The sequence below is a fragment of the Morus notabilis genome, unplaced genomic scaffold, assembly GCF_000414095.1.
Source record: "Morus notabilis unplaced genomic scaffold, ASM41409v2 Scaffold78, whole genome shotgun sequence".
In the NCBI taxonomy this organism is placed as follows: Eukaryota; Viridiplantae; Streptophyta; class Magnoliopsida; order Rosales; family Moraceae; genus Morus; species Morus notabilis.
The window spans coordinates 856,429-870,511 of NW_010367622.1; the positions used below are offsets into that span (position 1 = coordinate 856,429).

The 14,083-nt window shown below is 31.0% G+C and overlaps 1 protein-coding gene across 1 annotated transcript; it reads left to right on the forward strand.

The window, feature by feature from the left end:
* Positions 1–387: 387 nt before the first annotated feature.
* LOC21410526 (calmodulin-binding protein 25) lies at positions 388–1,612 on the forward strand. Its single transcript, XM_010112966.2, has one exon. The coding sequence runs from the start codon at positions 602–604 to the stop codon at positions 1,319–1,321; it is 720 nt and encodes a 239-aa protein (XP_010111268.1). The 5' UTR covers positions 388–601; the 3' UTR covers positions 1,322–1,612.
* Positions 1,613–14,083: the final 12,471 nt, after the last annotated feature.

The following is a 14,083-nucleotide window of genomic DNA, read 5'->3' on the forward strand; positions in this document are numbered from 1 at the left end:
TCTAAATTTATGAACTAAACATCATCTTAGAGTTTGTCCTTAAGTAAATCCTTGATGTGCTGCCGATATTCTCAAAATTCAAAACAGTGATTACAAAACAAACCATGGTTAGCTGAGGATCTATATCCAATATCCATCACTCACTAGCCACTAGCTCAGCTTAGCTTAATAAGCTAAGCTTACTAAGCTTTCTATCTTCCGTACAAAACACTGACGCGTGTCCCCATCTTCGTCGTCCTCTGAACAACGCGGTTTCTTCCTCTCTGCCCAAAAAAAAAAAAAAAAAAAAAAATCCCACACTCTCTCTCCTCTGTCTACTATCTATCTATCTATCTCTCCACCGTCCTATATAATCCCCCTCACCTTCATCCTCGTCTCTCCCATTTCATTTCTCTTCTTCTCTGCTCTTTCTTCCCTCTAAATCCATTTCATCGTTCTCCCATCTCATCACTTCTCACCCCAAATTCATTGAAAATTCCGAAATGCTCTGATTATTCCAAATTTGTTTTTTAAACTCTCTTTTCCTTTTGTGAGTGCTTATATACATATCTATTGTCTTTCGGTGTTTTGTATTTATAAGACGTGATCAGATTAAAGAAAAATGGCTTCGTCGGAGAACTTGGCCAGTATCGATCCATGGGCCTTCAGGCCCACTTTCAGCGACTGTTGGCTCTCCGAGCTCTTCGCTCGTGACACTGAAACCCTAACCAAAGCCCTCCAGAAATCTCTCGAACCGGTCGTCGCTCCTTCCTCCGACTCCGACATCTTCCGGACTGAACAGGTTCAGACCCCGACTCCGACCGTCTCCGGCCTCTCCGGCTCGGATCCCGACACGCCGTCTTCCGCCGCCGCCTCTACGAAACGACACCGCCTCGCGATTCCTCCGAAGGTGTCGAAGAGGAAGTCCCGCGCGACGAAGCGTTCGCAGACGACGTTCATCACGGCCGACCCGGCCAACTTCCGCCAGATGGTGCAGCAGGTCACCGGCGTCAGATTTCGCGGCGTGGCGGCGCAGTTCGGCTCGGCGGCGGCGCCGATCCTCAAGCCGGAGCCGCAGAGGGCCTGCGGCGCTAGGTTTCCCGTCGCTGGCGCGTGCCTCCCGACGCTCGACACGTCGGCGCTGCTTCTGGACCATCACAGCAGCCATCAGAGCCAGCAGGGCCATCCGGTGGGGTCCACGACGGCGATGGCGTCGCTCGTCGGCGCCGGTAGTGGCTCGGCGCCGACGATGGTGTCTTCTTTTGTCGAAGCTGGAAGCGGTGGTTTGGACTTCGACGCTTTTCCGAGCTTTCCCACTCTGGAATCTTGGAAAGTGATGTGATGGATGATTTTCTCTGTTTTTTTTTGGAAGCTAATTTTATGAATATGTTTTTTTTTTTTTGGGAAGGGAGAGGAAGGAAATTACTGTTTTCTAATACTAAATTAGAGGATATATCGTGTTGGGGGTTAAAGAGGATGCGTGCAATGGGATCTTTGTTTATATTTTTGGTGGAAAATTTCTTTTATATAATTTCTTCTTTTTTCTCTTTTTGTTAGTAGCGGCGGCGGTGGTGTATTTTTGATTTTGTATGGTAATCAGTTTCACTTGTTTAAGCACTAAACAAATTGGTTATCCTCTTTTTTCTCTGTTTTTTTATTTTTATTTTTAAAAAGAAGTAAATGAAGAACTCTGATAGGATTTGTTATGGTTAAAAATATCGAAAAATAAACTAATCATATTGTTGTTTCATAGTTTGGTTCGATTTGAGTCGGTTTGATAACGAAGAAAAGAAATAATAAAGGTTATTTTGTTAGTGACAAAGAAGGGAGATATTTGTGTGCTTTTTTCTTTTTTTTTTTTTTTTTTTTTTTAAATTTTCACTCAAAATCTCCGAGGACCAAAAAATGCATTTTCCTCCAAGTTTTTGCATTATGATGATAAAAGCTATAAGGCCGAGTCTTGTTACGGAACGACGAGAACATGTTGTCCTCGAAGTGTTGTAAACGGCAGGCTATTTAATGGTATTTGCTCCTGTGTCCCTCGTTACACAACACAAGTGGGGTTCGACGACACGTTTTTGCAGCTGAGTTCATTTTTGTTCAAAATCATTAATGTTAGGGTCATTTTTCATTTCATAATTTAAATTTTATTACAATTAAAATTTTTTTAAAAACAATCACATTTAATTTTTTTTATTATTATAAAAAATTTTCACGTTATATCTAAACTTGAATAAAATATCACTCTTTTTATTTTTTTTTATTTTTTTTCTTGTCACTTGTCTGTTTATTTTCTCAAAAATAAAATAAAATTCTAAACCATCCATCTACCATTTATTACAACTATGCCATTGGATGAAACTTTCTAATTTAAGAGCACATATTTGATTACAACTATACTTGCGTAGTATTTTTCATTCTCATTTATTTTGCTCTCATCAGAATATCAAACTTATATTGGGACCCCAAAAAATAAAGTCCACAATTGTGGGAAAAAAAGATTATAACGTTAGAAATTTTAGTTATATAATAAATTGGTAACAAAAATGGGTATCTGTCTTGGGAATAATAATTTGTTAAAAGGATAAACGAATTTAGCAAAAAAGAAAATAAATGAGGTTATAGTGCACTGCTTCAACAATCACCTCACATGCAGGCTCCAGTATTCACAAACATCACATATTATGTTTTCAAAGATGAATAAAAAAAAAAAAAGAATGTTTTAAGAAAAAAGAAAATAAGAAAAAAAAAAAGAATAGAATGGCATTGTTGTAATAAAAGGGGATCAGTTTTTGGTTTGATTTGTTATGAGAAAATGAAGAGATAAGTGGCAAAATGAGAAGGTAGAGAGTAAAAAAGAGAGTGGTATTTAAAGTGACTTAAGTATTTCTCTTTCTAAAAATATAATTCAATTGCTTTATCATATAATAATATAATTCCTTAAATTTCACTGTCCCTTTTCCTTCTTGAGATAGCCTCGCTATCAAAGGCAGCTAAAAGCACTACCTTGATTTGGTTGTGGTGTTCTTTAGCGAGGGAGTGTTGAAAAATTGGATACGTTTTCTTTTTATATCTATATATATGATACTTGTGTCACTGAAAATGTTGACAATGAATGCTTTTTTTAGATTCCATCTCAACAATTGGCGGTAAAAGTGCACAAAGATTACAAATATGTTATTGGAAGATCTAACATAAGTTGTAATATGCATTGGTATCAAAGTGTCACATGACATGATGTATATATATTATTAAGGTGGTTCTATGATTTGTCTTCCAATAGTAACCTTAGGGTACCATTATTTTACTGCAAATGGTAATATATAATAATGTATAATTTATTTAGAACAATTACAATTTTGAACGGTTTTTTTTTTTCCTATATATATATATGTATATATATGAATCGCTTATATCTAGTATGTCTAGACTGCAATGCTTTTTTTTTTTTTTTTTTGGGCTGTAGGGGTGACCTGAATAATATTAGCGCTTAATAGTAGTAACACTTCTTGTCGATTCCTGCTATTGTGGGTATGGGACCATTTCTCTTTGGAGAAAAAAAAAAAAAAAGAATCCTAAATTCAATTTAGCTAACTTTTCCTTGTTTTTTCTTTATAAATTTTTTTTTTTCCAAAATTTTGAAATGCCCCCAGAAGTATGAGGAAAGATGGGCTAGTCAGATTAGGCTAGACCAAAATTAACGTTATAATATTTTATATGGAATAATTTAGTTGCGCATAAAAAGAAATAAATAATATTAAGGCACCTATCAATCTATCATTTTCACAAAGAGATGCTTTTGATAAAAAGGCTATCTGAAACATTATCTTCACACTCGACTAGTTTGAATTTGGTGCACACAAATTAAACTATAAGAATTTTCCACACTGGCCGTTTCTTTGTGGCAAAATTTGGAACCAGAGAAAATTCCACCAGAAAAATAGAAAGCTAAATACATGTGATCATGAAAGATAAATCTGTCTGGCTATTAGACCACATAGATTTTCTCCGCATTTGACAGGAGTTGCAATCTGTTTTTGTTATTGCTATTTTTCGGCCTTTCAAGTATCATTAACATCACTTTTCCCCCCCTCGAATTTTGCATGGAATTTCTCTTGATCATATTGTATGACTTTTGTAATATGATAATCCGCATCATATTGTATCATTATATAAATATACATATATATATATATATAGTTTTCAATTTTTTTTATTTTTTTTGTTTTTCTTAAAGACGAGTTTTCAATGGTTATATTTTTATTATTGATTATCTCTTAAATATAGAAATTTGATGACAATGTGGCGTGATATATTTGTATATGTATACTTATATATTTGTAATAGTTGGCAAACGAATTTTTATAAATAGGGTATGTTTCAGAAAAAAAAAAGAAGCCTTTGTAAATAGAACATTCTTGTTCAAAGGATGTAATTCATGGCGAGCAAACTTCGTTGACTTGGTTAATGACTTGTTTGCTTCTGAAAGTTCAACCATATACTCTTCTTTAACAAAATTTGTGATTTACAAGTCACTTATTAAACATTATCTTCGAATAAAAAAGAGAATAAAATCCTAAGTGATCTAGGAATTGGGTAGCTCATGCTTCATTTTGAAAATTAAAAATCGTTAATATTGAATATTTCTTGTTCAACAAATTACTATTTATAAGTTCAAAGGGTTCTAAGCGTTTACTCAAGTCAAAAGGTACAACTAAAAAATGAATATTTTGATTAAATCAACAATGTGTTAGGTGATTAGCAGCACATATATAAATATATTCGCTGACTTGGTTCCATTTTTTTATTCCCCATGTATTGGTAGTTTCGAAGAGGTAATTGAGAAATGGGAAATTCAGTAAATAATTGAACCAACTTGATTCAACAGAATACTATTCTTGTTATAAGATTTTGGAGAGATTAACCAAAATACACGAACGTTAAAAGGGGTTTTGACTAATCAAGGAGCACAATATATGGCTCAATCAATTGCCCAACGGCTTTGCAAGATGAATTGTGTGGATTGGTCTTCTCACGTTCATATTGATAGTGAACCAAAGCCTTGTCCCATCTATCATTTTCGCGAGCTTAATTGATGAGTCTTTTTTTTTTTCTTGTAAGGAAAACTATTATTATTTCGCATATTTGATGCGATTTGCCTCCATTTAGGAGGGAAAAACAAGAATCCAATGGAATGGGCTTAAGAGAAGTTTTATAATAATAATAATAATAATAATAATAATAATAATAACAATAATAATAATAACAACAATAATAATAACAACAATAATAATAATAACAATAATAATAATAACAATAACAATAACAACAATAACAATAACAACAACAACAACAATAATAATTGGCATGATGCCCCCACAATTTTTGCTCTCTCACACTTTCTCCCCTGATTATTTTCCTAGACTCTAAAGGTCTGTTTGTTTCATATACTCAAACTCAAATCATTAATTCTGCTACATTATTTTTCTCTCACAAAAAATTCAAACGTCAGAATCAAAAATTATGATCTGCGTATACCTTCTAAACGGGCCCTTAACTTATATGTATATAGAGAAATTATAACGTCACTTTTTATGTCACTCTTTTTGTCACATTCTGCATTCATTGTTTGACATGTGGACTCCGCTATCTCATTTTCGGTTTAAATAATCATGCTAGTGGATTTTACGTGTCAAACAGTGAATCCAAAAAGTGACAAAAAGAGTGACGTTAGCCTTTCTTATATATATATATATATATATATGTATATATATATATATATATGTACGCGCGCATGTACGTATTTGAAGAAATGTAGTTTTGCTTGCGTGATGACAGAGAGGGAAGCTAAGTCCAATCAGTAGAGAGGTTATATCTTATCATGCCTACGAAACAAAATGAGGTTTCCATGGTGGATTATAAAACATTGTCCTTGGTGTTGCATAATCATAAATTTTCAAATTACATTAAAATTATATTAAAAATGAAAAAGGTATATAAAATTAATGGAACTTGATGAAAATTTTATTTTATTTTATTTTTTGAAATTTTGGAATAACGCAAAATGGATGGGTTAAATGTTTTTTTTATATTTTATCATAGAATTCTCTAAATAAATGTCTAGGTTTGATGAGAGTTGATTCAAGAAACAATCATGAGTGACAAGAAAGCAACTACCTAATTAAGAGAATCTATGAATTGAGGATCAGTTTGATATTAGACTCAGTTTTCACACAGGCTAGCCAGTTGTAAAGCAAATGTGCAGAAATGATGAATTGTGAGGGAATGGATATCATGGCTGTTGAAACCCTAAGCCATTTACAGACATTTATTCGATATTAATTTCGTATTTTCTAGATATATAGATATGGACCATATTGTTATTATTAGATACGAAGTACACAACATAAAACTTATATAAACTAAATTAAATTGAATAGAACCTTTAGAGTCTCAAGCTAATATTTCAAAACCTCCTAATTTTGAAATCATTAATACAAACCTACTAATGAGAAGGCCAGCTTTAGAGCTTGTTTGATATGAGAGCTAATACGATTTGTAGAACGATTTAGCACTTTTCAGTATTTGTTGGGAGGAAAAAGAGAGGACAATAAATTGAGTAAGAGCTTTCAAATTCTTTAGAAAACATCAAATTTGATCTCTTCTAAAGATGAGAAAATCCATATCAAATCCAATAAACAAAAAGATATCCAATTCCTCTCAATTTTCATCACCTAGGTAATATATCTTTTTTCTTTTTTTTTTTCCTTTTTTTATTTTCTTTTCTCGTACTAAACAAAGCCTTAGTGTTGAATGTTTTTCTTACTTTAGTTCAAACAGACACGACGATGTAACGTCGTGTAAAACTTTTTTAGTATGATGGCTTTACCTATCCAGTTGATGTAAAAAAAAATTTCTTTTTGTCAATATAGCATTGTTTGTACATTCATATAACACTCATTTTGTTAAAGTATAACACTCAATAAAATATAGTCTATCACCATGTTACGTTTAAGTTGTTTCATGTTACACCCAAAAGTTAAAAAATATTTATATGAAAAATGCCGTATTTAAGACCATGCTATATATATATATTCAAGTAAAGGAGCACTAGCTATTATTATTCATAGAAATTGTATAACACAATAACACGATCTGTGGCGGAAAGATTCCATAGGACCAAAAATAACTTAACATTGTCCTATATTGTATAGCTTTGGTTGGAAAAGTAATGAATATCCTTATTGATTCCCTTATATTTACGCACGCACGCACGCGGACATACGTGTGTTGGAAGAAGTAGGTCAATAAGTTCTTCGAAAAAAAAAAAAAAAAAAAAAAAGGTGGTGTAACTTTGATCATTTTGTGCGAAGATCCACCGGATTTTCTAATCCAAGTTAATACCTTTTTTTTTTAACTAAACTGTGGGATTCAAATTCTAAACTTTAATATTAGAAATAACAATAATTAAATAAGAAAATAAAAATAAGGGCAGAATACAACAATATTTAACGCGATTCGATAATGTGTCTATATCTACATATTAAGAAGAGATGAAAAATTCATTAATAAGGAACACTATGAAATAGGCTCCATATAAATGCAAGTTACAATGACAAGTCATTCAGGTAAGTAATCTAAACTACCAAATTTAAATATTTACTAATATAAAAATAAATAACTATAATAAAGTTAATTTTCTCTAATAAAATATATAATTTGGCTATTTTAGCAACCACGTACACGAAGTTAATCTTGCAATCACAAGTTTGTTGTTTGTACTGAATTTCTCTGTATTTACAAAATAATTAATCATATAAACAAGGGTTGAATTTGTCAATGACCATTTAATCAAACGAGGCGGAATTAAGGTAGCCACATCATAATTCAAACGCTATTAGAAGTGCAGTCTAAAATAATCTAATTATTAACACATAAATACGTAGTACGGTACAATGTTCTGCATAATAACGTTTGACATTGTTTGTGCTCATCATAATAAAGTTTGACTTTGCTAGAAGATGTTGTCATCATTAATCTACCAGTACTGCAGCCAGAAGCCAATTGTAAATAATCAAAAAAAAAAAAAAGGTTATTGAAAAAGTGAAACTAGTCATGTGGGAAAGGCATTTGCACTCGTTTCGATATTATTGTTTTGAGGTGGATATTTTATAGCAATAATTAGATTAGATGTTAATGTTGCATTTGGTAGGAGTGTTTAAACGAAGTTGATTTAAATTTTAAAATTAGAATCATGATTTATAATTTAAACTTAAGATTTAAACCATAATTTTAAAATTAGAATCAGAAATGTTTGAATCATCTAAAATTAAGGGGGAAGGTAATTTTATTTGTTTAAGGTGGTTATAGTTTAAAACATCACATTAAGATTCAAATTTTAAACCAGATCTATCTAAATCAATCCCTGATTTTCAACCATTTTTTATTTTTTTGCAAACAAACAAAAATTTGAACCAAAATCATTATTCTGATTTTAGAACCCTCATACTTAACACAACCTAAATATTTAGGCATGTACACAATTTTTCCCGATTAGGCAATTAGATATAATTTTTTGAAAATCACTTATAGTTTAATTATTTCAATATTGAGATAAATACCGTGTGCTCTAAATAAGGGCGGTTTCTTAAATCCATTGGAATATATGTTGGAAGCAAATAATTTTGAAAGAAACATGACCTTTCTTCAGCCTTGGCCAAATGCTTACCTATCCTATGAGGAATTATAAAATAGTGGCTCCTAGATCAAGAATTATGTTGAAATAAAATAATAATAATAAAATCTATATTAAGTACTATTCTTAATCATGCTTACTCCACGTTTTTTTTTTTTTCCTTTGGCTACTATGCGAATCAATGTTACATGTCGAATTCTTGACTAGAATTATGGAGAATAATAATAAAATATATATATTGAAATAAAGAATTGGAAAATCTAAAATTAAATAAACATGATTTAGCATAGTATTTAATATTGGCATTGCGGTAAATATATGCTTACCTTTACTCCATCCTCTTGCCAACCATTTATGAGTATCAATATTACAAGTCGATCAACAATTTGACTAAATTTTCCAAAATATACTAGATTCTATTATTGAGATTATTTTAAGGACACGTTACTGGAATGTTTGAAAATCCAAACATTAACTTCTGATACTTTATTTTACTTATTTATCTGTTTCTTTCTATATAAACAGAGGAAAGGAACAAAGTTAAAAAGTGAAGGAAAAAAAAAAGAACAATTTTTCAAAAAAAGAAAAGTTGGGATAAGCATATTTTGTCTCTTTTTACCTTGAATATCACCAAAATTTTTAAATTTGTTAATACTAAATTGCCGGTTCAGGAAAGCATGGTGCTATTAGTTTAGAGTTTTTTTTTTTTTAATGGGAAAATTTCATTTAAGAATTAAAAAAATACATACCTTAAAATAGTTGTAAATGACCACCAATATAAGGACATTCAACTACGGACGAAAATTAGATTCAACTGTAAAGACGAATGAGGCACGAAGGTGAATACGAGTGTCGAGTCCTAATGGAGAAAGACCCGCTTGACACATAAATAATCCAGCGCAATAAATGTCTATTTAACAAAGTCATCACAATTTATGAATAAAATCAGTCAACTGAGACTAAAAGACCCAAAACACTAGGGTCACTCACAACACTACACAGAATCAAACCTAGTGGGATAGACATACTATCACTATTAAAGGTGGGATGAAAACTTTTGTTATTACATGAATAAAACAGAAAAACTAAAATGGCAGAATCAACATCGTCTTTATTACATAAAAATAGAAACTAAAACCCAGATAAAATTCCTGAGCTTAATAGGCAATAAGTTGTTCACCAAGACCATAAAGGATAGATCGGCGAGGACCTATATGACTCCACTGACGTTGAGCGCTCATCCACGCATAACCATGATGAGAAGAGTGAGATTCTGAAGTTATAGGTGTGTCAGATATCTGACGTGCACAACATGATCGGCTAAAAAACCGACACGTCCTATCCCTTCCCTCCATCCATGAAGTCGCAACCACCATCATAATTATTGCTATGAGACCTAGAATCTTGTTTCTAGGGCTAGAGATTTAGCAGTTAGTCAAAGGACTATGCGGAGTTTAAAAAGAAAAAAATGAGCGGCGTACAAAGAAAAGAAAGAAACCCGAGAGAGGGAAAGATATTAACTATAGAGAAATTTTTTTTTTCTGTAATCATTTTTTCCTTCTGTCTAAAAATCAACTAATAGAATTCTCCAAATGAAACTTATGAGTAATCAATTTGTTGACAAAAAATAGTAGAATAGCATGAAATTCTCGTCAACAAGTGGCTTTTCCCCATACAAGTAGAGGCTGCCCTTGATGAAAAAAAGAAAACGACAGAATCAATCCACAGTCTCTGACGTATATCTGAACGCAACAATTGAATTTCTTTTCCGTTTTTTTGTTTTTGTTTTTTGTTTTTTGTTTTTGTTTTCTGTTTTTTTTTTCTTTTGGTTTATTATTATTATTATTATTATTATTATTTACTAATAAGAAAGAGGTGTTTGGATTTATTGGACACGGTGTCGTTTGCATTTAGGGAGGGTCAATGTCAAACCGTTCAGAGGCGAATAATTGGAGAACAAGGAAAGCATTTTTGGGACAGATCACAAAGTGACAGATGCCACAACGCAAGAGCTTGGAAAGGTATCCAAGAAAAAATAAATAAGTATAATAAATAAATGAAAAGCTATCCCCATTATTCATGAAAGAGACCGCAAAATAGATGAGAAGAGAGAAAGAAAGAGATTTTATGGTTTTTTTTTTTTTTTGTTGATTTGAGTTTAGAATTTAAATTTTATTATAGTAAAAAGTTTTTAAAAATAATAATATTTAATTTTTTTATTACAGTAAAAAATTCTCACATAATATCACATCTCAATTCAAATTAAAAACTTAAATTAGCGAACCGAATGACTTACAAAGCTTAAAAGGTTGGTGCAGATGCAAAATGCTTGCCATGCTGACTGGTCACAAATAATGGTCGATGTTCAGGGGCGTTTCATTTTCTACAGCTAAAAGATAATGTTTGGAAGCCCTTCTTTTTTTTTCCAGCTATGGCTGCCCGCTGCTGTGAATGTCTTTGGGATGTTTAGTTCGTTAATTTGAGTTAAAATATAATTTTATATGAGAATTTTTTATTGTAGAAAAAAGTTAGATGTGACTGTTTTTAAGAGCTTTACTGTAGCAAAACTCAAATTATAAACTCAAATCGGTAAAATGAACGGGACCTTAATCTTCTTTTTTTCTCCCTTATTATTTTTTTTAAGAGACAATATATATGTAAGATGAGTGTGGCAGAAATGCATATGTTAAGATAGATGAGTGGCCATACGAAAATGAATCGCATAAGGAATGAATTTATTCGTAGTAAAGTAGGTGTAGAACCAATAGAAGATAACGTGCGGGAATGCCACTTGAGGTGGTACGGACATATCCAACGTAGACTGCTAGAAGTATCAGTTTGTGCTTCGGAAGACATTCTTATACCTAATACTAGGAGAGAGAGGGGTAGACTAAGAATTATGTGTACCGAAACAGTTAGGAATGACATTCTACATTTAGGCCTTCAGAAAAGTCTAATTTCGAACATAACTGCGTGAAAAAGTGAAATTCATATAGCTGACCCCAATTAAGTTGAGAATGTTTGTTGTTGTTGTGTGAAGAAATATTACTAGTAAGTCTTGCACCGTTAAATTCTTATAAAATTTTGATAAATTATTGTATTTTATTATAGAATTTTCTTTTAAAAAAATAAATTTACATTTGTTATATACTCTATCACATAATTTTTGTTAAAGAGAATAATAAGCTTATTTTGAAAATTATCTAATATTATGCTTGTACCTTTTTTTTTTATTTTAAGAATTTAAGTTTGTATTGCGAATTGAGTAAATAATTTTGGTGCAAGTGGAGTAACGCCATGGCTGTTAAATTATATCACTACATTATGTCAACATCTTACTGTCACACTCGAAATCACTAAGATGTGTGGTTTTTAAGAGGTTATATAAGTTAGCATCGGATGTTAAGTCAGGAAATTGATTCTTAGAACATCCAAAATAGAAAAGGAAAGAAAGAAAGAAAGAAATTCATCATTGTAGCAGATTTATCCTCGGAATGATTGGCGTTTATTTTTGGGAAATTAAAAGCTCTTTGTATCATCCTATCTTTAGCATTTGGCCTTTATAAATCATTGTTTGTGTAGCTTTTTGCTAAAAACTGTTTGTGTAGATTGAAGATTAAAGGATAAATACAAATAATCATTAGGTCAAATGATAAGGACCGGATAGAATGGGTGGGGCTTACTTTGGAGGATAGTTTTAATTTTGCATTGAATATTAATTTCTAAACGCGAGTTTGGCATTGTTGTGCTATTAAAAATTGTTGTTGTTGTTGTGCTTTTAGTTAGAAGTTGTTGTGACCAGAAATATGTAGGTATTTAGTAAATTTTTTTTTTAAACTGTTGTGAATACCAAAAATAGAAATTTTAGTGTTTAGCATATTATATATAAAATTAGTGTGAAGATATATAATGACTAAAACATACATAATTTAACACACATATTTATAGTTAGTTTCATTTCTATTCTTTTCCTAAAAAAAAAAAGGTTTCATTTCTATCTTTAAAGTCAATATTCATAGAATTTTTATATCAAAATACTAAAAAAATAAATATGATTTTAATTTATTATTTAAAATTTTATATAAAAATAACTTTTTAGATTATTATTCATTGTTGTTATTTTAAACATTTTGATAATTATAGAAAAATATTTAAGTAAAAGTTACTATAGTATATTTATAAAATGTTTTAATTTTTAATAAATATTGATAAAATATTTTTTTTTTGTTAATTTGGTATGAAAAAATAAAAATGGATAAATAGAGAATTAAGTTTTATTATTAAGGTTCTTTCAGTAAATTTGGACAATAACGGATAAAATATTTATGTAAAAGTAACTCATGACCTCCTTCTTAAATTTTGTTGTTTAACGGACAAAATATGATTTACTGAACACCCAAACATGCTATAATTTCTTTAAAAAAGTTAAAAACAACCTCTAAATATAATATCAAACGGACTCAAACGATGAGAGAAAAAGAGGTCTGTTTAGTGGCATTTTGAAAACGCTTTCTCATGCTTTTCGAGGTGTATCAGTTGAAAATGGTTTTTAATTGTTCAGTTCCTTTTTCACTAGAAATGGAAAAGAAAATGAGCGTGAAAAAAAAAAATATGTTGTCATAATTTGTCAAGCACATGGGAAAACGCTCAAAGTCATTTTCTATTTACCGTTTTCATTTTTTAGGATATATATACTACAGATATAATTTGAGAAACATAATCAAACACAATTTAATTTTTTCTTACACTCAAAATAATTTCTCGAAAAAAAAACTATGCACAATTTCAGAATTGATTATAACAACGTGCACAAAAGGTTTTCATTTTTATCTCCATACTTCAAACAAGAGTTATTAGCACAAATGGTCCCCAACCTCTTTAATAAGTAACAGTTTGGTCCTTAATTTTTTTTTTGACAAAACAATCCTCAACCTCTTTAAACAGATGCAATTTAGTCCTTTTTGTTAACATATGTTAAATTCTTTACATAACGTGTCACGTGACCCATCATGTGACATTTTTTCTAATAAAATGACTTAAATGCCCCCCATCATAAGTATCCACTGAGTTTTAACTAAGACTAGTGTTAGAGATACCAACTCTAGTCTAATTTCTATGCCCCCAATCTCTTTACAATTATTGGAAAAAACCTAACAATTATTTGTGCAGGGATCAACGTGAATCAACATAGTTTCGAGTCAGGAAACTAAGTTACAACAAAAAATGAAAATGAAAAAGGAATTCAGATGAAAACTTAACAGAAATTCAAAAATGGAAGATGTCGAATTGAAGACTAGAAGAAGTCTGGAAATTTGGCGAGGAAATCCTTAAGAAAGCTTCAAAAATGGAAGAAATCAGAGGTTCTAAAGAAATTTTTATTGAGTATCGGCGGGGTTTTTTTAAAAAAAA

Bases quoted from the DNA above. Each gene is read 5' to 3' on its own strand.
- LOC21410526 (XM_010112966.2), top strand. From the start codon at position 602: ATGGCTTCGTCGGAGAACTTGGCCAGTATCGATCCATGGGCCTTCAGG.